Genomic DNA, 26898 nt, shown 5'->3' with positions numbered 1-26898 from the left:
AATGCATTTATTTGCCATTTTAAAGGATGCCTCTTGGTTCATTCTTTGTTTAAAACAATTCTTAGAATTTGAGCTGCTGCCTACATATTTTTTACAAGATGAAAGGCAGAAGCATCCAATACATGCCCATTTTCCAATACATTTGTAAGAATCCATAATAAATATTTATAGCAAAATGAAAACAGAGTGTCTTCAGTGCTTCTAAAGTTAATCCAGACCCATTTCTACCGCATTGATCTCAGAAGCGGGGCCATTCTTGAGGGTAAAAGCAAAAACAGAAATAAATAGGAAATAAATCATAGGTTTTCTGTGTCAGCATAAAGAAAGTCCAATTGAACTCAATGGTACTTTCATTGGTTTGTTCACTCTTGTGGAAGATTCTCACGTTTCACATTGTGAAATGTTTCTTTGTAATATATTCCATTAGAAAAATTCTTAAGAAAGACTTCTTAGTGGAAATCACAAAACTCAAATATGAAAGAACTTGACAGTCTCTATTCATCATATCTATATTTCACTTGTTGAGATGGTTAGAAAACTCTTTGTAATCCCTGGTGGTGAGGTTTAGCTTTATTATAATAATTGCCCCTGGATTGGAGGACTTTGAAAATTCTCAAATCCAGGTTATGTATATTAGAAAATTCTACCACTTCCTCAACTGTACACTCAGGATAAAAAGGTTTAAGTTCATTATGACATTGTAGTAGGAATTCAATCTTGTAAACTTTTTCCTAATCGGATCAAATTCCATAATATCAAGAGACTGAGGCCGCTCCAAGGTTCATGAAAAAACTAAGAACATGCTGGAAGAAGGCCCATCTTGGTCACTGAGGTAAATCATCTCATAACATGGTCCTCAATGTCAATGTCAGGATAATGCATGTATCTTCAGAGAGGGGAGGCATACAAATCTAATTAATAATAATAATAATAATGATAATAATAATGATGATGATGATGTCCATTCATATTTAGTGTAACTGGCTAAGTCATTATACATCCCCATTATGGCTCAGTTCCAAAGTACGGAATGGCTGTGGGTCTTGCCTCCCAAGGACAATTCCATCTGTCCGTCCATTACCCTGGGGGGGAAAACTATTGACCCCCTCAGAGAGGGTCCGCAACTTGGGCGTCCTCCTCGATCCACAGCTCACATTAGAGAACCATCTTTCAGCTGTGGCGAGGGGGGCCTTTGCCCAGGTTCGCCTGGTGCACCAGTTGCAGCCCTATTTGGACAGGGAGTCACTGCTCACAGTCACTCATGCCCTCATCACCTCGAGGTTCGATTACTGCAACGCTCTCTACATGGGGCTACCTTTGAAAAGTGTTCGGAAACTTCAGATCATGCAGAATGCAGCCGCGAGAGCCATCGTGGGGCTTTCTAGATTCGCCCACGTTTCTGCAACACTCCGCGGCCTGCACCGGCTGTCGATCGGTTTCTGGTCACAATTCAAAGTGTTGGTAATGACCTTTAAAGCCCTACATGGCATTGGGCCAGAATACATCCAGAACCGCCTTCTACCGCATGAATCCCAGCGGCCGATAAGGTCCCACAGAGTTGGCCTTCTCCGGGTCCCGTCGACCAAACAATGTCATTTGGCGGGCCCCAGGGGAAGAGCCTTCTCTGTGGCGGCCCCGGCCCTCTGGAACCAACTCCCCCTAGAGATTAGAACAGCCCCCACCCTCGTGTTTCGCAAATTACTTAAGACCCATCTTTGTCGCCAGGCATGGGGGAGTTAAGTTATCCTTTCCCCCTAGGCTATTACAAGTTATGTATGGTATGTTTGTGAGTATGTTTGGGTTTTTTTATAATAAGGGTTTTTTAGTTGTTTTTATTAATTGGATTGTTCATGTTGTTTTACCACTGTTGTTAGCCGCCCCGAGTCTGCAGAGAGGGGCGGCATACAAATCCAATAAATAATAATAATAATAATAATAATAATAATAATAATAATAATAATAATGGTGCACACAAATTTGGATTTATCTGAAGTATTTTCAAAAAGGCATATAACTCCCCTTTAGTCTACCTCCAAAAGCTCTCTCGGCTTCTTGCACATTTGCTAGGTTATAAGACAGGCCAGCAAGCAAATGAAAGAATCCTTGATTAACTTGCAAGAAGATTCTGCATATCGCCAAGCTGGAAAATGTGACTTCTCTCAATTTCACGTGTAATAATTATAAGTAAGAAAAAGTGACACTTTCCTAAAAAAAAAAAAAGTAGAAAATCTGAAACTTTTTTTTTTAAGAGCGGCATGAAAGAATAGTCAAATTCAGGGGCTGCATCCTCTCTTTGGATGAACAATTCACTCTGAGCCTGCCACTAACCATGATACAGGAAAATGTAGCCAGACGGTTTCTGATAACTGAAATCAAAGGGAACATCAAGTTATTAAAAGTACTGTGAGTGACACACTGAAATCGGACACACAGATTTTTTGCATTCTGGCAGAGATTAAAGGGAGCTAGGCAACACAGACAATAAAGGAACAGATAAGTATTATAGACACATCTGTAACTAGACTCTAGCAAATAGCAACACTGAGATCCAAGACAAACTAATACTGTACATGAAACTTTTAGAATGTTAGTACAGCAACCCAAAAGACAGAAAAAAGGGGATTTTCCCAGTACAGTGGTACCTCTACCTAAGAACACCTCTACTTAAGAACTTTTCTAGATAAGAACCGGGTGTTCCAAGATTTTTTTGCCTCTTCTTAAAAACCATTTTCTACTTAAGAACCCGAGCCCGGAAAAAATTCCCAAGAAATTAGAGGGCGGCACGAAGGCCTGGCCAATTTCTTGCCATTCCCCCTGGGTTTCTCTCTATGGCACAGTGTATGGGAGGCAGCCTCACGTCGGGTGCATGGGAGGCGCGTGGTCCTCCTCACTGCCTCAGAGTCCCTCTTTTTTCTTTAACGTTTTGGATTTTTTTAATTTCACTCCCCTTACTTTCTTCCTTTGGCAGCGACTGTCCTCTTCCTCTTCTTCCTCCTCCTCCTCCCAAACAAATTCTGAGCTTTTATTTCTTTCCTAATTACAGTATTTGCTTTTACATTGATTCTTATGGGAAAAATTGCTTCTACTTACAAACTTTTCTACTTAAGAACCTGGTCACAGAACAAATTAAGTTCTTAAGTAGAGGTACCACTGTACTTGAACTGTAGAGGGGACATCACATGCAGGAGGGATTCTAAGCCTACATACATTTCCCTATTTAAAATATTTTACTAATATGCTTATTTTTCATAGAGCTTCAACTTTAAACAAAAAAGGTTTCTGGGCTACAGTACTTTATGAAATCCTGTTGTATTGCAGAATATAAAGCAAAACAGAGAATCTGGACAAGATCTTAATTCACCATATAGATCAGTGACGACGAAACTTTTTTCTTATTGCATGCCGAAAATGGCTGTAGGTGTGTACACTACCATGTGTGCATGCCAGCACACAACCCCCATGTGTGTCACACTGTGCGAGTGCACATCCCTGTGCATGCACCCCCTGCCCCATTGTGCGCAGAGAGTTAAAAAAAAAGAAAATGGCAACATCAGGCAAAATTCTTTTACACATTAGCAATTTTTCCAAACTCAATTAAGGTATCATGCCACACCATATTCTTGCACAATATTGTAATTATTTTAGAAACAAAAGTAACAAAATTAACTAACTATAACTTTTGGTTTTTTTTTAAAAAAAAACCCAAACTGGTGCTTGATAGGAAAACTATTGTTGAATTGCACTATTCAATTAATTAACCAGTCCTGGACATCAATTATTAAACAACTGTGGCAACGATAACATCTACCAGTTTGGAAGCGCACGCTTTGCGTGCCCTTTTTCATCCGCACTCCACTTGCTTTTTTAAACCCTCAATACATGCGCAAAACACTTTGCGCATGCGCAGAGGGTTAAAAAAAGAAAGAAAATGGCAACATCGGGCAGAGCCTCCCTCTGCCATCACTATCAGTTCTCCTAACCACCGGCAACATAGCTACCGGTATGCCCATACCAGGCTAAACCGCTAGCATCTCACCACTAAATTGCAGGCCTGAGGAACCCAGAATGGGATGACACCCATTAAATGTTTGTTTTGAGTGTGTGTTGCCATCAAGGGGTTATTGTTTTATTATTATCATTATTGTGTTCTACATTGCATTTTTATTATCTGTAAACAGTCTAGAGTCGCTGTGAGCAAATAGGCGTCCATACAGATTATCTTAAGTAAAGTAATAAACAAACGAAGAAACAAATAGTGCTTACTAGACATACTGAAGTACAAATAATACTATCAGTAGCCACAGCCCGCGAGGACAGATGTACAGTAGATGGTGGGAGTTAGCATCCAACATACAGTATCTAGAAATACAAAACTGGGAATGGATGCAATACATGCAATTCATAAAATGGGATGATGGTCAAGGATATAATATGGTAAATTAAAATACTCAAAGAACATGCCAACACAATGTATAAAATTAATCATTGGAATTTGAATCAGTCCCAGAGAAACAATATAAATAGATTTATCCTAGTCTCCCTTAATTTTCAAATTCAGCAAAAAAAAACATGTGACATATATGTGTGTGTGTGTGTGTGTGTGTGTGTGTGTGTGTGTGTGTGTGAATGATGAGGCAGCAGCCATCTCGATCACCGGAACATAGAAACTTTAATAAAACCACTTAGCTTTCGTTAGCGTGCTGCTAACTTCGTCAGAGTATTAAAAATGCCATGGGAGACAATCACCTTTATAAAGCATTATTCAGTCTGCTCATTGCCCGCGTCATAGGGCCACACCCTTCCCTCCCCTCTGCGGCAAGCCTAATTGTGGGCTTGCTCATGCTGGCTAAAGGGGGATCTACCGCTTTTACTCGTGTCTGTTGCCTCTTTCCCTCCCCAAGGGAGGAGGTGGAGTTACGAGGCAATACTTCGGAGGTGTTTGGTATTACTTTCCCCCCCCCCCCCATTATCGTTGTTACTTTCCATCGTGGTACATGTCTGCTCTTGCAATTTTTTTGCCCATGCCCTCGTCTTAGGTCTGCACTGTTCTAATCCTCCCTTGTCCCCTGTGTTGGAACTGCATTGTGCCCCTCCTCCTCTACCTCCATGTTGCTCCAGTATGTTCCCTTGCTTCCCGTTGGGGGTTGCTCTACCCTCATTTAGCTGGTTTCTATGCCCGGCCTGGGGAATTCTGTTAGGGGCTTTATCCAATACTAATGACCTATCCCCTTTAAGTCGTTGCTGGTGCCTTAAAGCCTGGTATGCCGATGGCATATCAATATGTCTATTTAAAGAATTTTCATTGGAGAACCAGGCTTCCTTTAGGAGGCGACCTCCCTTGGTTTCATCTCGCGCCAGAATCTCAGTTCCCTGGAAATCGAAGCCATGATCCTGCTCCTCCATGTGTGTCCAAATCTGGGAACGCTGTTCATGACGTCGGACCGCCAATTTGTGTTCGTGTATACGAGTTCTCAATCTTTTTGCTGTTTCCCCCACATAGTGGTGTGAACAATTATTGCAGTTTATACGGTAAATTACCGAGGAGGACTCCTCCTTCACTAAGGTTTCCTTCGGGCGCATTACTGATTTTCTCAAAGTTTGATCTGGCTTATGCGCTACTTTGACCCCATGGGGTGCCAGTATGCGTGCGGCTGTTTCGGATACCCCTTGTATGTATGGGAGTACCCTCCACGCTGATGTTTCATTTGCGCTTTCAGTAGGTTGCCGGAGTCTGGGTGTGACGCACCGTTGGATAAAATCTCTCGAGTAGCCATGACGTATACAAGTTTGATAAAGATACGCTCGTTCTTTTTGTTTGGCTGCCCGTGTACTACAGTGAGTTTTTATCCTATTAAATAATGTCCGTATACAACTGACCTTATGTGCGTTGGGGTGATTGCTTTCGTTGTGTAACATGCAGTCCGTGTTGGTGGTCTTCCGGTATACCTCCGTGTCGATGCTTCCATCTGGGTTCCAGTTAATCTGTACATCTAGAAAGGCTAGTTTATTGTTGGTCTCCTCCTCCACCGTAAACTGAATGTCCGGATATATGGAATTAAGAATTCCCATAAACCTGATTTTATCCCGTTGTTTAATAATGGTAAACGTGTCGTCAACGTAGCGTGTCCAGAACTTGGGCTTATATATTTCCATGGCTTCTCTTTCCAATTGCTGGAGAACTGCTTCTGCAATCACGCCTGAAATTGGGGATCCCATCGGCGTGCCCTTTATTTGTTCGTATGTCTGGCCGTTGAATGTAAAGTATGTTTTTAGGCAGAATTTTAATAGTTGGATGAGGTCATCCGTGCTGAGGGCCTTACAGTGTTTTGGTTCTGTTGTTGCCAACAAATTGTTAATGGTTTGGATTGCTAGATCCTGGGGGATAGATGTAAATAGTGAAATCACGTCAAATGATACCATTACCTCATCTTCCTCCACCACCACCCCTTTAAGCTGTTCCAAAAAGTCTGTAGCCGAACGTACGGTGGTGGTGGTCCTTTCAACCAGCCATTGTAGTTGGCCATGTAGCCATTTGGCCAAACCAAATGTAGGGGTGCCACGGAGAGAAACAATGGGGCGTAAGGGTACCTCCGCCTTATGAATTTTAGGTAAGCCATAGAATCGTGCCATGGCTGAATCTTTCGGACGGATCCTTCTTAACGCTTCCTCATCCAATTTGCCCTGTCTCTTAAGTTTATCTACCATTTTGTTAATTTGGTTTTTGAATGATACCATGGGGTCTTTATCAAGAAGTTGGTAAGCACTCCTGTCATTAAGAAGGTTGTGGGCTTTATGCCATCGGCATACCAGGCTTTAAGGCACCAGCAACGACTTAAAGGGGATAGGTCATTAGTATTGGATAAAGCCCCTAACAGAATTCCCCAGGCCGGGCATAGAAACCAGCTAAATGAGGGTAGAGCAACCCCCAACGGGAAGCAAGGGAACATACTGGAGCAACATGGAGGTAGAGGAGGAGGGGCACAATGCAGTTCCAACACAGGGGACAAGGGAGGATTAGAACAGTGCAGACCTAAGATGAGGGCATGGGCAAAAAAATTGCAAGAGCAGACATGTACCACGATGGAAAGTAACAACGATAATGGGGGGGGGGGAAAGTAATACCAAACACCTCCGAAGTATTGCCTCGTAACTCCACCTCCTCCCTTGGGGAGGGAAAGAGGCAACAGACACGAGTAAAAGCGGTAGATCCCCCTTTAGCCAGCATGAGCAAGCCCACAATTAGGCTTGCCGCAGAGGGGAGGGAAGGGTGTGGCCCTATGACGCGGGCAATGAGCAGACTGAATAATGCTTTATAAAGGTGATTGTCTCCCATGGCATTTTTAATACTCTGACGAAGTTAGCAGCACGCTAACGAAAGCTAAGTGGTTTTATTAAAGTTTCTATGTTCTGGTGATCGAGATGGCTGCTGCCTCATCATTCACACACGTACCTGGAACTCGCATTTTTAGGACTATTCTTTATATATATATATATATATATATATATATATATATGTGTGTGTGTGTGTGTGTGTGTGTGTGTGTGTGTGTGTGTGTGTTAAATGTTTTTAGTTTTTAGTTTATATATAATGGAATCCCTGGGGTCTTAATAACTTATTGATGGCAATAACTTCTCTCAATTATTATTATTATTATTATTATTATTATTATTATTATTATTATTATTATTAATTAGATTTGTATACCGCCCCTCTCCTCCTTTATGACATACACAATTTTAGACATTAAGTAATTAACTCAAAATATTGAAATCATAGCCTTTAAATTCTATTAGTTTATTCATGTATTGAACCTGATTCTAAATGTTGTATTTCATTGAATCATTAGAATTGTTTTCAGGCAAGAGTCTAAGGATTAAATTAAGCTCTAAGGACTGTATTGATTAATTCACTCACCTCACAAATGCATTATACAAAGTTCATTCTCCTGCAAATCTACCAGTGTTTATTTCAGATGCAATCCTATGTAAAGACTGTCCCCATTATTATTTTGGTAAGATAATTCTAGGTCACTACTGGAAGATAATGCAACAGCTCAGTGGAAATTACTATGTATAGCAGTTTATAACAGTCTTTGTTTAAAAAAATTCTCAATTTCAAATGTTACATTATGTCATAGCAAAATTGTGCTATGTAAGACCCCATTTTGCAAATCTTAGATTCAATGGACAACTTACAACCTAGACATTCTCAACCTACTGATCAAGTCTGTATATTTATTTATTTGTTATTTATTAATTAGATTTGTATGCCGCCCCTCTCCGTAGACTCGGCATACAAATCTAATTAATAAATAATAAATAAATAAATATACAGACTTGATCAGTAGGTTGAGAATGTCTATTATTGGATTTAATGGATATTTTGAATTAACAGTCTCTTTCCCAAAATATTAAATTAACTGCTTATTCTGAATGTTTAAATACAACCAATCTTAATAATCACAGGCCTTAAACACAACTCAACTGCAAGGCTAAGAATTATACATGTATAACAACACATGTCACATTAAGAGTTTACTTTTATTAAAAAAAAAAGCTCAATTGGTTAAAATCTTAATAAGTCTATGATACAACAATTTAGTAATTTGTTAATCTTCAGAAAATATCAATAAACAAATTCAGAGCTATGTCTTGGTTCCAGAAATCTCCTACCAGGAAATCTTGCAAACATCATTTCCCCCTCGTTGCCTATCTCTATACATGCAGACTTTTGTCATTATTTTGTATACCTTGCCAATATTTCCTTTATAACCCACAAAATGGAGGTTATGTTTACACAGAAAAAGTGTAAAGAAGGGAAGAGAAATTGCCAAATGTAGTCAAGGCTTCAAATTCAATTTGTATTTCCATTTTCATCCTCAATGTCCTGCACATATTGGAGGAAAAGGACTTTAGCAGAAAAGCATTCTGCTTCTTACGCAAGTTCCAGAACAATTTAATCCCCTGATTTTTATATAAGTAATTTGAATGACACATGTATCTGTTAATTACCAATCCCATGACTGATTTCAGTCAAGATGAATGTGCTAAAAGGAAGGAAAGCAAGCCATTCATAGTGTGGAATGAATGGTATTTTCAAAACTTAATAATTTACATTGAACCTATATTTAAAAGAAATGTAAAACGGAGGTCCCTAACCCCCGGTCAACCACTGGTCCACATCTCATTGGCAACTGGGCCACGGAAGTGGCAGGCAAGTGAAGGAAGTACAAGCACAACACATGCCAAACCATCCCCTGCCCCTCACTCGCCACTGCTGCCAGTACATGGAGCCGGAAAGTTTGGGGACCAGTGATATAAAGGAATTATTGGGGGGAAACTTATATGCTCTTTCCATTTATTTATTCTTACCTCATTCGACAATAATATATTCAGTTCTGAGGTTAGTAGATTCTTCTGGAGCACCTCTCTCAGGAAAAAAAAAGTTACCTTCAACCCTACTAAAAGCCTCTATATAAGTGCTTGGGTCATATACGCACCAAGCATATTTTGATTTAATATATTTGTTGAGTATTTCACAGGACTGCGCAATGCATTGGAATCAATTCCAAAAGGATGCTTTTGGAGCATGTGGCGGTTTTATCATCACACTTGTCTGCAAATCTTCAAATGTAGATAAATAGCATCAAAATACTGCAATACTCTGTTCTCTATTTTACAAAGGCATGGATGATGATTACTCAGTCCACTTTATACAGGAACAGGCACAGCTGGAGTAGCAAATGAAACAGATAAAAAACATTCTGGTCCAAGACTGCCACCTGTGCCTTCAGGAAAAAAGCCAGATAGTCTTGAACTAAAAACTGATTTATTCATGACAAAGAAATTGCATTAGAATATGCAGGCTTCAAATCACATGAACTGACCGCCTTAATCACTTCCATTTTATCTGAATTCTCTTTTACTTTTTTTAACATCTACTTCCAAAGAAATGGTGTGTTTTATTTGGGGGGGGGGAGGATAGTTTCTGGATTAGATTAAAATTAAGTTATGGAATTAAATGTAGTTAATAGTCAAGAGACATTGTAATATAAATCCATTCTTTTAAAGTTTCATGGAGCTGCATCCAAACCAGATGAGGAAGCAAATTTTTGAAATCTTAAAAACAAAATTTTAACTATAAAATAAAATGCCTAATTACTGCTATCAGGAACCAACTGATTAATATCTGTTTCTCTACTAATGTAATTAAGTACTAGAACAACTAATTCATTTCAATTATTACATTCCAAAACAGAAGAAATGCTTTGATAAAAGATTTCCCAAAATCTTGTCCAATTTTTTCCAATCAGTGCAAATGAACACATTAAACACTGTTATGATGTGGCCTAGTTCTTTAAATTTTGACAATGTGAACTTGACTTCATTTGTATGAACAATCTACACAATTTTACCAAGCATTAAATGCAAGTACACAACAGCATGATCTCCATCATGACATTACAGTATTGTGTCTTTATTATAATTTTCGTAGGTAGCCTATGGTTTCATATAGTTTTTTTAAAAAAACCAAAGCAATAAGAGTGAGAACAACAATTAATATGTGTATATTATAGCAGTATAGCATATAATTTCCTGATTTGGCAGTAGAAAAATAAGAAAGCTAAAAATCCCTAAAATATACTATAGTTAGAGTACATTTGTTAACTATCTAGGTTATGAATGATAAAGCAAAGGAACAAAATTGGCCTTGTTCATATGTAACTCTAACTCGTACAATTTTTGGCTTATGATATGTGACCTTGGCCACTATGATACATTTAATAAGCCATGGTTTAAAAATTCTGCCTTAATGTGTTGGGACTTTGCAATTGTTTAAAAAGACTATCCATCTACAACCTATTTGATAAATCAGCTGAAGAGTTGACTGAACATTTTTATAGGCTGAGTCTTAAAGGTTCTATGACACCAGAGGAGCAACAAAAGACACAATGAATGCTAAAAGTTATGCTACACTATTTTTAACAGAATAGAAGAGACACACTCCAGGTATTCACTGCATTGCAAACCCAACTGGAGTGAACAAGAATTAAAACATAGCACAGATCTCACGTTGTATGACACATTTACAAAATTCAATTGACTCCACAGAACCATCAGTTTAGAAACAGAAAACTGAAGCACCAGCGTGCCTACCATCCTTGTCCAATTGTTCTCTCTTATCAGTGCCCACCTTATGAATATAAACAATGTTATATCTATGTATATTACAAATATATACTTGACAAATAAAATAAATAAATATAAGTCCACTGAGTCTGTCCTTTGAGGCATTTTAATATTTTTTTTGGTCAGGTGATGACCATTTGTTTATCCCAAGCATGTTTAAACTCAATTACTGATGATTGACCCATTTACCTCAGCTGGAAGTTGGTTCCAAATTTCCATTTCTCTTTCTTTGAATTAATGCTTTCTAACATTGCTTGTGAACTTTCCTGCTGTTAGTTTGAGGTTATGCTCCCATGTTCTTGATTTTTGATTAATAGTGTATTGAAAATACTGCCTTCTAAAATCTTATCCATACCCTTATTATATTTAAAGGTTTCAATCATGCCCCCCCCAATTTTCCAGACTATATCTATTCAGTTCCTCTGAACTCTAGTATGTTTTTACCCCTCAGACTTTGTACCATTTGGGGGCGGGGCAAGACCTGCCCTATCTTATCTTTTTTTAAGTGAGGTCTCCAGAACTGGGCAAAATGTTCCAAATGTGATCTGACTAAAGCTCTATATAGTGAATTGGTGGTGATCTCTCTAGTGCTGCATCCCAGAACTTTGTTTGTAATTTCTATGTACCCCTAGAAAGAAGTCCACTAGCATCAAGATATAATGGTCATAAATTTGCACAATTCTAATGAGGAAGTGTAACCTTAGCTGTTCTCCACATTTGGCCTATAGTTCTTTGAGTACAGTTAAGAGAGACCACCAACACAAAGCTTAGCACCATAGTCCTTCAGTTTAGTTCTACACTTTAACCAAAACAAATGTGAGAATTGTTTACTATTGGGACTTGCTTCAAAAAATGTATTGTGCCTAGGCTTCCAAAGGGGAAAATAGCATATAAAAACTGTTTGGTGTGACTATGGACTCCATTAAGCTTTGGGATGGTTATTTTTACAGAAAGTAGAATTGTTCTGTTGTTGGCACTGGGAACTTTAAACACCCATCCCATAATAATTATTGTCACTGTAAAAGAACTTTCACTTCTTCTCATGCAGAATTAGAAAAAAGATGACATGGCATCTACTAGAGTCAACTTTCAGGCCTCAATCCTGCTGTGTACACCACTGACCACAACAAAGGCTGTGGTTTCTCCCACACTTGCCTTAAATAGATTTAAATTAATGCTATTCATCATTGGATAAAGAAAAAAAGGGGAGAGGGAATATAAAAGTACAGTAATTTAAGAAAGACCGGCCTGACCAGGCAGATTGGGCAATTTTTATGCTATTGTGCTAGCTTCATAGCTATAAATGCAATGCATTCCATTCAATGGCTTTCCTTAAAGTTACACTAGAAACATTCTTTTCGGACTGATTGGGTCCATCTGCTATTGCAGGATACAGGAAACAGCATTTAAATCATATGATATTTCTTTTCTGAAAATACCTGGGAGAATTCTAAGAAATATTAAAACCCTAACATAATACGGCCTGGCTTTATTTGTTTCTGTTTTGGAGAAAGCTCAGCCACGTGACTAAATAGGTGCCAACAGTTCATGATATAGCAAATACGCCTAGGTTCCACTACTGTTAGGGTTCAAATTAGCATGAATGCTTACCATCTCAATTACAGCACCAGGGGGAATGCAGTTGTCCTCATCTAAATCCTGCTTCTGTCAACTAGTCACTCACTGCTAATAGCAGAAACAGAATCCTTTGCTTGCCAGAATAGAAAAAAATATCTCTTTATATGCAGTTTTCGATAAAGTGTTGCAACATGGAGTGGAATATAAAATCTTTGGCAGTTAAGATTTAAAGCCATGCAAATATTTATAAGTGACTTTTCCAAGACAAAGAGTAGACCTTGCAGAATTCCACTCTGAGCCTGTGAAACTTGAAGGAAAGGCGTTATTGCAGTAATCCTTCCTACAGAATTTTATACAGCACTAATTTTCATAGGAGAGCCAAAAAAATCAGAAATATCAGAGAGCAGACCATAAGCATTTTAGCTGCCAGACTAAGTTAATTCATCACAAAAACTTTGTGATTGCAAGAATCAAGACTGGCTGAAGTGTTAATAATGTAAATAGCTCTTCTACAATTTGTTCCTACAGCTGTTTTCAGATCTCAAGTTGTCAGAGATGAAGGGACAAGATACCTTTAAGTCTCTTTGGGGAGACGGTTCTCTAGTATCAGACTCTGCTGAAGTGCTAAACTGCTAAAATCTGAGCATCTTTTTACCTTTCACCAATATCAGTAAAATGTTGTAAACTTATTGTCCAAACTGGAAGTGAGTAAATGTAATGTAAAAAGCATCTTGCAGCATCAACATGCGCTATAGGTAGTTTGCATTGGCATAAATGTACACTGAACAAAACGTCTTGGAATAGCTTTACAACTAGGATACAAACCCAGATATTAAAATCCTTCTGCTACAACTCCTTTACTTTTGGTACAAGACAAAAAAATATGGACACCCTGCTGTCTCAATCATATTAGGCTTCCCTAGTATATACACAGTAAAGCATAATTAGCCAAATATGTAATGTGTACAGATACTGTATATATCCTTATCATAAGGGAGGGTAAGTTTTCTGCAGCAACCAAAACATTCCACACTACAACTTTAATTTACAATTGCTTTCCAACTATGCAGAAGATACAAGCACCTCTGCTCACCTACTCATCAGAATATCATCAAGACTTGCTTGCATGGAACTATTCAAAATGTTTCTGACTAACATACCATATTTAAAATCATGCTCCCTGGTGATTTATTCATTTAGTGTACACATAGAATCCAAATAATGTTGGATACCCAAATAGTTTAGGTTCTGATACATATCACCAAAATTACTTGAATCTAAGTTCATTATAGCATCTGGTTCAGATATTGTGAATAAAACGTATTTAATGTTATAGTTTTAATTTAAAATGAAATGCAATTATCTTTACTGTGAGTCACACACAATTCTAAAAGGAATTTCTAATTCATTTGGGGAGAAACTAGAAACCTCTGTGATCTTACACCTGCTTTTTATTAGTACAGAGCAGGTTCCCAATCTGTTACCTTGGCCATCTGGTTAATCAGCAAATCATGGATAACTGTACTATCATTCAAAGGAATAGCAATAATAACTAGAAACCAAGGAAAATGCAATCTGATATAAACAAAGGTTATTTGTTTTCATTTTATTTATAGTAAATAATAAGATAACTGATCAAGAAAAAGAAACTATTATTTAAAAAGATGAAACAATTAAGAATTTTCAGTCCTACATTGATGTAGAAATAATATATTAAAAATATATGATAAAATAACCTTTTTCCTGAAAAAATGGACTACAAAGACTTGTAGTAATTATTTTATTTGAAAACTTACTTTACAAGTATACCTGCAGAATTGCTGGTGCAAAATACAAAATGATCTATTACCAGGATGAGTACAATGAATGTAATTTATATTAGAGGACTACATTATAGAATTACAAAGTCCAAGTCCTATAACAGGATCCAATATATTTTATTATTGAATATGTATCAGCTTATTTCAGATTAAAGACATGATCCCATCTAGACACTGATTTATTTCCAGAACAAAATACATTTTCCCCATTATCAAAATTAAATTGGCCTTGTAGCTAGTTTTGATTCAGTACTTAATAGCATTAAAATCTATACAAAACATCCTAATTCAAATGTAAAAGGCCTAGCTTTTTCAATGCACAGTTTATCATTTCAAAAAAATTCCTCCTGAAGTTTTTTAAACTTTTTTTTTTTCAAATATAGATTGTGTTATTTAATAAATAAATTCACTATGGAATAAGGCCATGGAATTTACTTTAGAGTAAAAAATGAACAGGCTTGTGCTTTTAAAAGTCATATCCAAAACAAACAATAGACAAAGCCGTGAACTATTGTGTGGCCAACAGGACACAGCTTTGCCTGCAGGAAAGAGGCTAAAAAGGAAGGGGGGGAAAAGGAAAAGAAAGAAGAAAAGAAACTCACACAGAAAATCTTTAAACTTTTGCACAGAACCCAATACTTGAGCTAAGAATCACTTTTAACAATGTGATCATGTTAGCTGCTGCAGTAAAAAACAAGGAAGTTCTTGCTTGAGTGCCTCCTAATGAACAAAGGTTAACTTTATCACAAAGGTCAAATGCCTGGTGGCGAAGGTTGTGACCCCAACAACTTAAATGGTGACCTTGCCACGTGCCTAGTATATGGGAGATTCTGATACAGATCATCTGGTTAAAAGACTGGTCATAAATTTCCTGGAGACTTATACTCCCACAAAGAAACACACAGTTTGCCACAATCATTTCCAACTTGTCATTTGATACTAGGAAAGCAGAATCAAGATATATATAAATCATACATATTTTTATATATTTATTTATAGACATACACACAAACACTAATGCATTCCTTTTTTTATGGAAGGCTCACGGGAGTCAGTTCTTTTCCCCCTTCTGTACTGTAAAACCAGAATAAACTTCTTGAGACCTCCAAGCGAATGACTTATTGTACACACGAACACATAGACAGAATGAATGAATAAATAAATATATTCATTATCAGCAAAAATATGTTACACACATACACATAAATAAATGTTTTTACTTACAAAATTGCACTTTCTTGTTACTACATAGGACCAATATTTTTTTACGATTTCGGCTACTTGGAATAGGACAATGTGGCTAAATAATTTTAAAAGTTAAGACCGAATAAAAGGTAAAATGTGGAAAAATGTAAAATTTTCTAGCAACCATGGTAAATGAACTTTTAAAAAGAAAGGGACAGCTTGTCTAGAAAACATAGAGAATTAAATTACCTCAGAAGAGTATGAAGTAATGCTATACAAAGTGAAAATATCGCAATAGTTTTAGTACATATATGACAAAAAAACGTACACAATGTGAATTTTGTTTCCATTTCCGATAACAAACATTTTACCACATAAAAATGCTGTGGATTTCTGAATTGCTCTTCAATTCTCACTGCATGAAAGTCGATTTCAGTATTATTTATTCATTTTATACTGGCAAATTTATTATGGTGCCAAAAAAATAACAATATACTGTATTTATTTTACCCTAAAAATGTTTCCATTTGGAAACATTTGACAACAATGGATGTCTAAGACTTCTATTAATGTTTGCATCTGATGTAAACTATAAACAGTCACCTATGTGTGAGTTGGGTGGCTCTATACATTTGTTTAATAATAAACCAACATATATACAAACAAATGAATGCCGGTTTCATTACTACACCAATCCAAGAGCCCTTAGCACGAACCTCGTTGGTATTCTGGGGTGACAAAATATTCTGGGAAATATCAAAATAAAGCAGACTTCAAGTACAGGTAGTCCTTGACTTACAACAGTTCATTTAGTGACCATTCAAAGTTACGGCACAGAAAAAAAATGACATATGACTATTTTTCATACTTATTGCAGCATCCTCATGGTCACGTGATTCACATTGACCCATATTTATGACTCTTGTAGTATCCTGGGGTCATGCAATCCCCTTTTGGGACCTTCTGACAAGCAGTTAATGGGGAAGCCAGATTTATCTAACAATAGTGTTACTAACTTAACAACGGCAGTGATTCACTTAACAACTGTGGCACAAAATGTCATAAAACATGAAAAATTCACTTAGCAACAAAACTTTTGGGTTCAATGGGAGTTGTACATCAAGGACTATCTATACTATCTTTCTCCTTCATTCACAAATAATGAATGTTGCCAGTGATATATTGCACATAAAATATGTTTTTCATTCTTTACAGGTGATATCCTAAATATTTTCCAAAACACGGCATAAAGCATGTGATGCAATACAAACATATAATAAAACATAGTATGTATTCTAAAAACACTACCAATCTATTTTTATTTATAAACAAAATTACAAGTACCACCTATACTTTATATAGAAACACTGAACCCAAATGAACAAGTCTTGAATAAATTATATGGTTGAATTGTACAATACCTTTAGTTGGTTTTCAAAACAATTGAAAAGGTTCAAAATGAGAGTTGCTACTCTTAAGTGGCAAGAAAGCACAAGAATTGTAATTAAAATATTATAATATGCTCGTAACATCTATAATGGTTATATTCGGTCTACTTGCATTCACTGTTTTCCCACTTTGTGCATTTTATTTTTGCTAAGAAAGTTATAGTGCAGTTATAGTTTTAGAAAAGGATATATAGCTGTTGGTTTTTTGCAATATTACAGATTGACAACTTTAAATAACTAGACTAAACTGAGAAAGGCATAGCATTTAACAAAAACTTTCAATAAAATATTAATCCTTTAAAAATCAATTTAAAATTCACATTATACATCAACAAATGTGTGAAAAGAGTTTGCAATATGCCGTTAACACCAACTTTATTAAACTATATTTTAAATCTGTTCTTAATTTATTAATTTTTCCACTTGGCACACTATACAGCTATGAACTCTCCCAGAGGCCACAATCTATTATAAACATTTGCACTTAATGAAACACAGCCATTATTAGACACACACAAAACACAGATCCCAAATAAAAGTCATAGATTTACAGTCTTGGTTTTTTTAAAATAATCTCTTTATCAATATTTTCATTAGTTAAAAGTGCATAATAGTTCATATTCAGAGCACACCACTCTCTGTGATTCCATAGCACAAAACCAAAATTGTAACTTCACATACCAATTATCCCAGTAACACTACTACATATAAAGCCGTTAAGAGACACACGCAATTTCACTCTGGTATAAAACCACCTAAAAACTAACAATATGCCTCACGTTTAAAAAGGCTGCATACACAGATGTATGCATTTAACAAATTGAGAAATCACTATCTTTTCTTTTCCATATCTGAATCAAATTGAACTCTTAGTAAAACTAAATTACAATGAATTGCTTAGAAATATCACCCAGCTACTCAAGTTAGCCTCCAAAAGTCATAAGGAAACAAACTTCCTCAAAGCAGGCTGCAGAAAAATTGATTATTTTGAATTAAGAATAAAAAAAGAATGCATATATCCATTTCCCATCATTTACGCTGTTAAATAAACTATTCTTTAAAATTGATAATATTCTATTTATATAGAGCAATTACTAAGAATGTCTTTCCATTTTTCTTCATTAAGCATAATTTAATCCATATACCAATTGATAAGGCCAGTTTTGGCCTGCTTCTTTTTAGGTATGCCAACCATTTAAACACTTGACATATATAGCATAAATATTATTTTCATTTCTTTTCTTCATGGCCAAATTTATACCAAACTAAAAAAATAATTCTAAGTAATGCACAATATTCTAGGCCAAGAATTTTCGAAAGGCATTCTAATGAAAATGCTTCCCGTACATTGCACATTAGGTCAATAGTGAAAGACACTGTTCTTTCACAATCACTTTTTTAAAAAAACTATGTTGCAGTTTTACACAATCTATGACTTCTCTGCTTCTGAGGACATCCGGACCACCATCAGAGACGCAGGAAAGCAACACAGTTTAATTAACTTACATGGTCAGGTGCAAGCACGCCTCACACTGGAATAACCATACGGTTAAGCCCTTGCACAACAAACTCAACAGTGGACAAATTTAAATATAGGCACTTACCTGCTGCGTGCACAAAGTATGCCAAATATAAATCGAGTTCCTTAACAGAAACCCCTATGTGATGGGGCTGTACACACAGCCCTGGATTTGAGCACTGTGGGGACTTTACAAGGCGTTCGCCATCAGTACTTTCAAGCGGAATACCTTTAAATAAAATCACCATAACAAGGTCCAGTCTCCAGACCTTATCTGCTTGCCGTAAACAGTCAATTCTTCTCATTTTGCCCTTCTGGTCTGGGTTGGAAAGAACACAACAAGGAGGTTTTTTTCCTGTCACAGTTAGAACAAAATCTTCCCGATATTCAGGCCTGATGTCCTTCCGAAGCTTTGCCAAAAGTCTGGATGCCCATTTTTGTTTAACCTCAGGTTTTTCACTTAGCAATTCATCCTTCACCGCTCTTTCTTCCTCTTTTGACATGCGCTTTTCATGTTTTTTAAAGTATTTTCGCTTTCTAGCTTGCAAGTTGAACCATGTGTATGCAAATGCTCGGACATGGGGAAGAAGTGCTTCAATGAAGGGATGAAATTCATCCTGAAAATAATCAAAGTAAAAAAAGAAATTATTACAAGGAAAAGGTGTGAGGTGTGAAGGTTTTATGCTTTCTGAACTGGTGATTGTAACTTTCAACTAGGCCAATAACAAAGCAACACCTACAGTATATTTTGTACAGGCAAAAACAAAATTTTGTTTCAACATTCTGAAAACAAAGGACGGAAATCTCAAAAATATATTATGCAGTCGACTTTCTGCTGTCATACACCAAGTGCTGAAAATATTTTGCCATAACAGTGTGAATCGCATTTGCTAAAACAAGCAAATTTAATAAAACCCATGTCACTGATTTTGCAGCAAATGTTATTTTGAGTCAGAAAGATGAGATTAAGCTTTAAACAGCTGATTTTACAATGTAAAGTCAATAGGGTAACTCCAAAATCAATTATTTCAAGTCTGTGACAAGATCACTGTAATTTTTATCTATTTTTTTTAAAAAAGGAAGAAGTATATTCTTTTACTTTTCCCTGACTCTCTTGTGAACGATGTAACCAACTTGCTATATGCTTGTCAAATTGGCAAATTTTTTAACTTTTGAAAGTCTGAATACGAACAGCCAATTACCATCTGATATATGATAAAAATACTTTTTAAAATTTGAGGTTGAATGTGTGAATGCAACACAATAGACTGCAAGATAAAGTGGAATATATAAAAAGAATTTCACACTAACAAAAATAATTTCTACACACAATAAAATGTATAAATCTATTAGCTAAGCTTTCTGATTTTTATTTAACAATAATAGTATAGAAGTTATCATCACTTTAATACATTGTAAACCACAAATATTTTAAAGAAAAATGAGCTACAGAACTGGAAGGGTAGTGCGTCTTAAAATGCATTATGTATGTATGCAGTACTGTATAGAAGGGCTTCTACACTTTTTAAAAATACTGTACTATCTGAACAATGTCTTTTATGTGACTTTTTCCTTTTATAAAACCAAAAAGGGGTTTAAAACATTTATCCAAATGTCTCCTATAAAGTAAGCAAGGTTATATTATAATTATTTAAATAAAGTATCTTTCAATGCTATAAAATGCCGCCAGAAATTAGTAACAGTGCCCATTATTGATACATATGCAGTTAGTTATAAAACCATATACTGTATAGAAAAAATGTGCAACGTAAAAATGTGATAATGACAATTCACTATTTTAAAATATTAGGAGGTCTCTTGCCGAATTTGGACTTTCTTTGTAAGAAGAGGAAGCGTTGTTGGCATACTAGAAGACAACATGGCCTTCGTCTTGTTCCTAGAAGTATGTGTCCTCCAATACTGAAAGTCTACTGTGCAAATGTATACATGCCTATTCAGGAGGAAGTTCTTGTGAATTCATTGAGACTTACTTCCCCTAAGAATGAATAAGATTGATGTCTAAATTTCTTAATTCATATACTGTAATTCAAAAAACTAATCAATTCTTAAAATAATTTGATGCGTATTCTTATAAAGGGTATTGTTATGTAATGCTATAGCAATGTCTAAAATTCCTTGATCAAATGTAGGAAATTTCAGAACCAAAAGATAAGCGATAAGAGGGCGCAATATATGAAAGAGTTTCACCAATTGGAACTTGTGTTATCTTCTAAAAATTATTATCCACTTTCTACCAACATAATGAAAAAAAATGAGCCGAATTAATGTTCAGCAGAAAATATTTTTCAAAATAATATAAAGTACATTAAATGTACAGTATTGCCTGATTTTGAATGAAAAATGGCTTAATATTTATACCGTTTAATACATAACATAACAATTTACATAAATCCCATAAAAAACTAAAAAAATATTATATTGACAATTAAATAGCTATATTTTTATAAATTTCCTCTCACATCTAAGCTAGTGATTAAGCGGAGCTGCAACTGAAATAATTATGCATAGAATAGCAAAGGCCTTCCTCACATGCATACGATCACCAACTATACCCAAAAAAGAGAGAAGGGGGGAAGGAAAAAAAGGGAGAGTAAGATTTGGGAATACTCGTCATTCTACCATCTTAAAATAAAAGATTACTATAAATCTTTGTGCTTTCTTAAATGCATCTTGATTTTATTTTAAAAACTTTTTTACCATTTATTAACTATACGTAGAGTCTCACATTTTGAATCAATATTTTGAATCAACATTATTGTATAATGAAATGTGGCAATGCTAAATGCAATTGAAAAAGGAAGACAATAGCTTAAAATCTACCTAAAAATATTCAAAATCCATCAAATGAGTTTCTCGTAATGATAAGAGATTCCCCCTTTGCTTGTATAAGTAATGCTACCCAGATTGGCTTCCGCCAAACAGTGTATAAAAGATCAATTGTTCAAGAAGGACCTGTCCACTTTATAATGCATTAGCTTAAAAAAAAGAAATATGATTATTATACAGTATATATTCACAACTAAAACAAATTGCTTTCCAAGTTGGCTGGAAAATTTAAGAACATTTAGACGTGGATCAGAATTACTTAAAAATTAAAAGTAACAATTATCACCAAAAAATTTGAAAAAAGGGCAGGTATGTATACTTTTCTTTTTAAAGTTGAAATTATTAGTAAAAGTTCTATAACATTAAATAAATATGGGCTTTTTATATATCACATGATACCGTTTATATTTTCCAGATTGGCAGAAGAGGAAAATAACAAAAGTGAGTTTATAATACCTTTTATGGTTCATAGCTATGGGTTCTTATATTTGAACATGGAATATACAACACATAAGCGAAGCATATATACTTCAGTAAAAAATACCACAGCAGTACAGTACTTAGAAAAAATTCACTGATCTGCTCCATTTAAAATTTTGCCAGATTGATATACTTTTGCAGCTTAGTTAATATTTCCATTGTCCAAAACTCTACACACAATAATCTGTTCATCTAGAATAAGCTGTTTAAAAAAAGCCAAAACAGCATATAATAAATAGCAAATATTGCAGGATAAATGTAAATGTGGATGGGTGTTTATTCCAGTTTAAAGAAAACAACATATTAAACTAAGCCTTTCTTAATTTTGAAATATTTCAGTCCAAAGCAATCAGGTGACATGTGTACAATTTTTGAACAGATTCTATAAAGATGTCTCTGAATCTATAAACATTTCCAAACCTACTGAGACTGGAAAGCAACATGCCACAAAGTAACCCTTAGGTTAAGGACCAAGGTAGAAAAAATATATTTTGAAACTTATAAATGCGTAGCAAGGCCTAATAAAATAGACTCCTGTCCCCCCTTGTGGGAGGTAGGAACCGAGAGCATCTTATTGGTGTTTAAAATAAAATAAAAAGTATCTATTTTAAGCAAGTAAACAAGCAGAAAATAGATCTGACTTGAGTTTTCTGTGAGATAAAACTTCTGAAAAAGTTGGCTTCGAAGAATCCACCATCAAAATGCAATATATTCTAAATATAATCAATGTATTGTGTAGTACTTTTGGTTCGATATGTTCTTATAAATACATGTATTTTTTGGCTCTAGGTGACAACTTTTGTGAATCTCTGGGCACAATTTTTCCAAGTTATTCATTCCTAAATGTCTATTGGGTCATTCGAAATGTGTATTGTTCATTCTTCCTTCTTTCCAGTGTTTTAAAGGTGTTAAAAGTGTTCAATTTCAAACCACTCTTTTCATCATAAAGTATGCAAGTGTTGGGGTTTTTTGTTTTTGTTTTTTCTGTGGGGGCCAGAAGTACTGAAATGGCAATAGAAGAAATTACACAATTCCCCTAGCAACTTTTCCAGTTTCACTGTTCAGCATGGGAAACACCATGGGTCTAACAAAGATGATCAAAGATTTAAAAAGAGGGGGTAAACTTGCTAAAACCATCAGCAGAAGCAAGTTACTCTTTCTGATTTTAAAACCGTGGCAACTCATCTCAAGGAGAAACACGGATGGGGGTAGTGTGGGAATGTTGCCAAAAAATCTGGCGCTGCATGAGTTTTCTTTCGGGGGGGGGGGAGGCAAAGCGCTAGGGGTGGGTGGGAGTTGTGCAGGGAGTTTTAGAAAAGTTGCCGAATTCCTCTAAGTTCGCAGTTTTTCAGAAAAGACCTGCCTGGGTTGCATTTAAGCGTCATCCGCACAACTCTTCAAATTTCAAAAGTATAATGCAATCTGGAGATCTTGGGGAGGCGCGAAGTGGGCTGGAGACCCACTTGGAATGGATTGGTAATCCACGAGGAACTTCGCTCAAGATGCAAACAAAAGGAAGCCAGCAACTTTCTCCAAAACAGCAACTCCCTTCCCCGCCTCCTTCTTCTTTTTCCCCGGGCAGGACATTTACAACCAACCTAACTTCCCAAAGGAAACAACCCCAGGCAAATATGACACCCGAGCAAGTGACAAGCGTTTTAGAGGCAGCCAGGAGGGCAAGGTCTGACTGCGGATGGTTAGCCCGGGCTCAGCCGCCTTGCAAAGAAGCTGCTCGGAGGCTCCGAAGATCCCGAACTGGGCCGTGCAGGGAGAGTTAACGGAACGGATTGCAGAGCTGCGGCCGCTGCAGCTAAGCGCGGTGCGCAATGTTGGATTCCTTAATGAAGCTCTCAAGTTCTCCATCAAAGCGCGGTGCAACGTACGGGGAGGGAAAGTTAGAGGCTTTAGGTGCAATGCATCTCCTCCAGACCCTCCGGTTCCGACGAGGACCGGCGCACACGTTGCGTGCCGCGTACGGGCAAAGGCTCAAGCCCCCCCCCCCCCCCAAAAAAAAGCTAAACGAACACATTACACGTTGTTGTATACCCAACACAAAAAGTGCGCGAAGACTTTATGGAGGGGGGGGAAAGCAAATGCAGCTCCAGCAGTCCGGGAGGCGGGGAAAAAAACAGAATTACACGCAGCACGCAATTACTTAAACGCTACACTTTTTAAAACACACACACACACAAAAGCCTCCGGTTATCTCTGGCTTGCGTTTGTCCCGCGTCGGAAGCGCAAACCGTAAGTATTGATTTCAGATGACCAAGCATGTAATGGATTGCGAGGCTTGCTATAAACACGTGCAAGATCGTCCTAGACACCCACATACGCACCAGCCACACCACCGCATTTCGGTACGAGAACCCTCCCCGCGCTGCCGAGGGGCCACCCGGTTTTTCTCTCCAACGCAACACACACACACGCAAACCCCTCGCACATTCCCCTCTTAATTAAATAAAAAACCTTTAATAACAAGGCGCCATTAGCCATGTGTCTACACAAATGGCCGAGCCAGAGCAAAGAATGTAAGCTCGCGGGAAAGAAAAGTTACTTTCCGCAAGCTGGATCTCACCCCCTCCCGTCCTCGACGCCCCCCACCCTCCCCGTCAACGCTCAGGCTGAACCTCCCGCACCCCCCCTCCTCCACCCCCAGCTCCGCCATTGCCCTCCCCCCGATTCAAATCCGGAGAGCTTCTTACCTGGGTAAGGCAGAGAGGAGAGTACATGATTGCTGTTGGGGGTTTGTGGCTTGGAGGTGTGTGAGTGAGAGAGAGGGGGGGGAGAGAGAGAAGAGAGAGAGAGGGAAGGAGGGAGAGAGAGAGAGAGAAAGGGAGGGGTAGGAATAGAGAGAGGGAGAGAGAGAAGAGAAAAAAAAAGAAAGGGGGAAGAACCGAGCCTGCTTCTTTGCTTTCACATTTCCAACTCTGCTAAACTGCAGCCAGCGCCGATCAGCTCCATGAGCTGAACTTTAACCCCGCCTAGAGTTTCCCTACACTACACACTAGACATGTCTACTGTACCCAGGCGTTAAAGGCATAGTGCACACTTCCCCCCACCCCACCCGCCCCACGCTTCCAGCGGCAGCAGCAGCAGCAAAGCCTCGGGCTCCAGCTTCTCCGGGTGCCTGCCAGCGTGCCTCCAGCCAGCTTCTGCTCCGCTCTGCACCGCTCCACAGCAGCAGCAGCAGCAGCTCGCTCGCTGCCTTGCCCGGGGGAGGGGGGCTGCAGTGCTACTGCTCGGCCAGCCCTCCCTATCCCAGATCCCCGTGCTCTCAGTGTATTACTGGGAACGCAACTAGGAGCCGCTTGCAAGTCGGGCTCCCGAGCGGCTATAGGCTGTGCAGGATGTGCTTAAGCAACCAAAACTTCTTTTCGGCATTTCGGTCTCGGTCTCTCTCGCCCACCCACTCCCGTCTCCCATGCGCACACTCGTCTTTCTTTCTCCCCCCCCCCTCCTTCTTCTCTTTCCGAAGGATTTCGAACTAAACTTTCTACCGCTCATCTCCTGCACAGATTTTTTTTCCCCTGCCCGGAAGAACCATTTGTAAGCCTGAGGGTTGCAATATCTTTCCAGAGCGTTCAGCTCACTATATATAGAGAGATGATAGACAGATACTCTTTAAAAATGTATATGTAATTCTAAATAAGTGCTGCCTCGAACACACTCCTCCTGAGTATCAAAAGTGTGTTCTTTGGGCGCCGAAATCAGCATCCCACCCCCAAGAATTTTATGTCTAGGTAAAGTTCTTTGGGATTTTAAAGGTATTTTTTAATAAAAAATAAACAATAAAGATAACTGCATTTACCAACAAATGCTGACATTCATCAATCTATGTGGCTCCTTTGACAAAAAATGGGAAAGGTCATGGTGGGGAGCTCAGCGTCAAAACCATACTTTCCAGCCATCTCATGAATGCCCATGCTTGTTTGTTTCTACTTTGAGAAAGGTTAAAGCTCTCCTGCTTTTTACTAACAATGCAGAACTTAATGACTGCATTGCAACCCACAAGAAGAAAGCATCAGTGTTTACTACTTAAAAGTGATTAAACTAAGAATCCAGCCTTCGGTCCTTTATTTATCATAATGCATTGTTCTGGCACAAGAAAAGCTTTGGTTTTGGGGGTTTGGAAAATTGCCAGCCAGCCAGCATTTTCTTGCCCTGAGCTTTATATTTTCTTTCCAGTCTTACTAAATCTACTAAGTGGAGTCCTTTCTGATCTTCTTTCCATTTCCCAAAAGAAACAGCAGCCTTCAGACACTTGACAGATCCATAACCATTCATTTAAAAAAGGGAAGAGGATACCACAAGACATACCACATTCTGCTTGCCAGTCTTCCTTTATGGAGCTTAGATTTAGGCGCCTCCAAAGTTTAAAATGTTAGACTCTTTTTTTAAGGCAGGAAAACTTTTTAAAGTCTATTGGGGTGAACAAGGCCTATTACTGGGTTCCTTTTGAATGTTTCACTCAAATCTTATCATGTATAGGCTGCAGAGAGCTGATTTCAGAGAAGGCTTTACTTTCCATTCTGACTTTCTTAATAAGAAAAAAAGAGTGGCCAAGATACCTTTGATTAACATAAAGCCATGGAAATAAATTTAATGGGATTTCTTCCTTTTCCAAGTTTCCCTGGCAGGATATTCTGGTTGATAAAACTTGCTTAGAGTGAAAATACTGAGGGGAAATACAACTCAAACACCATGAAAATATCACTTTTATTGCTTTCCATATGCTCCAAATGTGGTTTGCCCTTCTTTTTTCTCAAGAGAGCTTGCTGGTCCAGAGAACATTTTCCTTTCCTCTGCTGTGTATCCCAGATTAGGTGTAGTT

General features: G+C 37.5%; 1 protein-coding gene across 6 annotated transcripts in view; it reads right to left on the bottom strand.

Moving 5' to 3' along the window:
* The window catches only part of NFIA (nuclear factor I A), a 418929-nt gene extending 393680 nt beyond the window's left edge, over positions 1-25249 (bottom strand). For 3 of the 6 annotated variants that reach the window (XM_070746029.1, XM_070746028.1, XM_070746030.1), the window contains exons 1-2: positions 24770-25086; positions 18826-19357 (exon numbers count right to left, since the gene is read on the bottom strand). In XM_070746029.1, coding sequence (XP_070602130.1) covers positions 18826-19357; positions 24770-24796 — 559 coding nt within the window. In that variant the 5' untranslated portion in view covers positions 24797-25086. Of the gene's footprint in view, positions 1-18825; positions 19358-24769 lie in introns of all 6 variants that reach the window. The other 3 variants (XM_070746032.1, XM_070746031.1, XM_070746027.1) reach the window with 2 other exon arrangements.
* Positions 25250-26898: the final 1649 nt, after the last annotated feature.

This window comes from Erythrolamprus reginae, chromosome 3, assembly GCF_031021105.1.
Source record: "Erythrolamprus reginae isolate rEryReg1 chromosome 3, rEryReg1.hap1, whole genome shotgun sequence".
NCBI lineage: Eukaryota > Metazoa > Chordata > Lepidosauria > Squamata > Dipsadidae > Erythrolamprus > Erythrolamprus reginae.
This window is presented reverse-complemented; position numbering and strand designations above follow the sequence as displayed.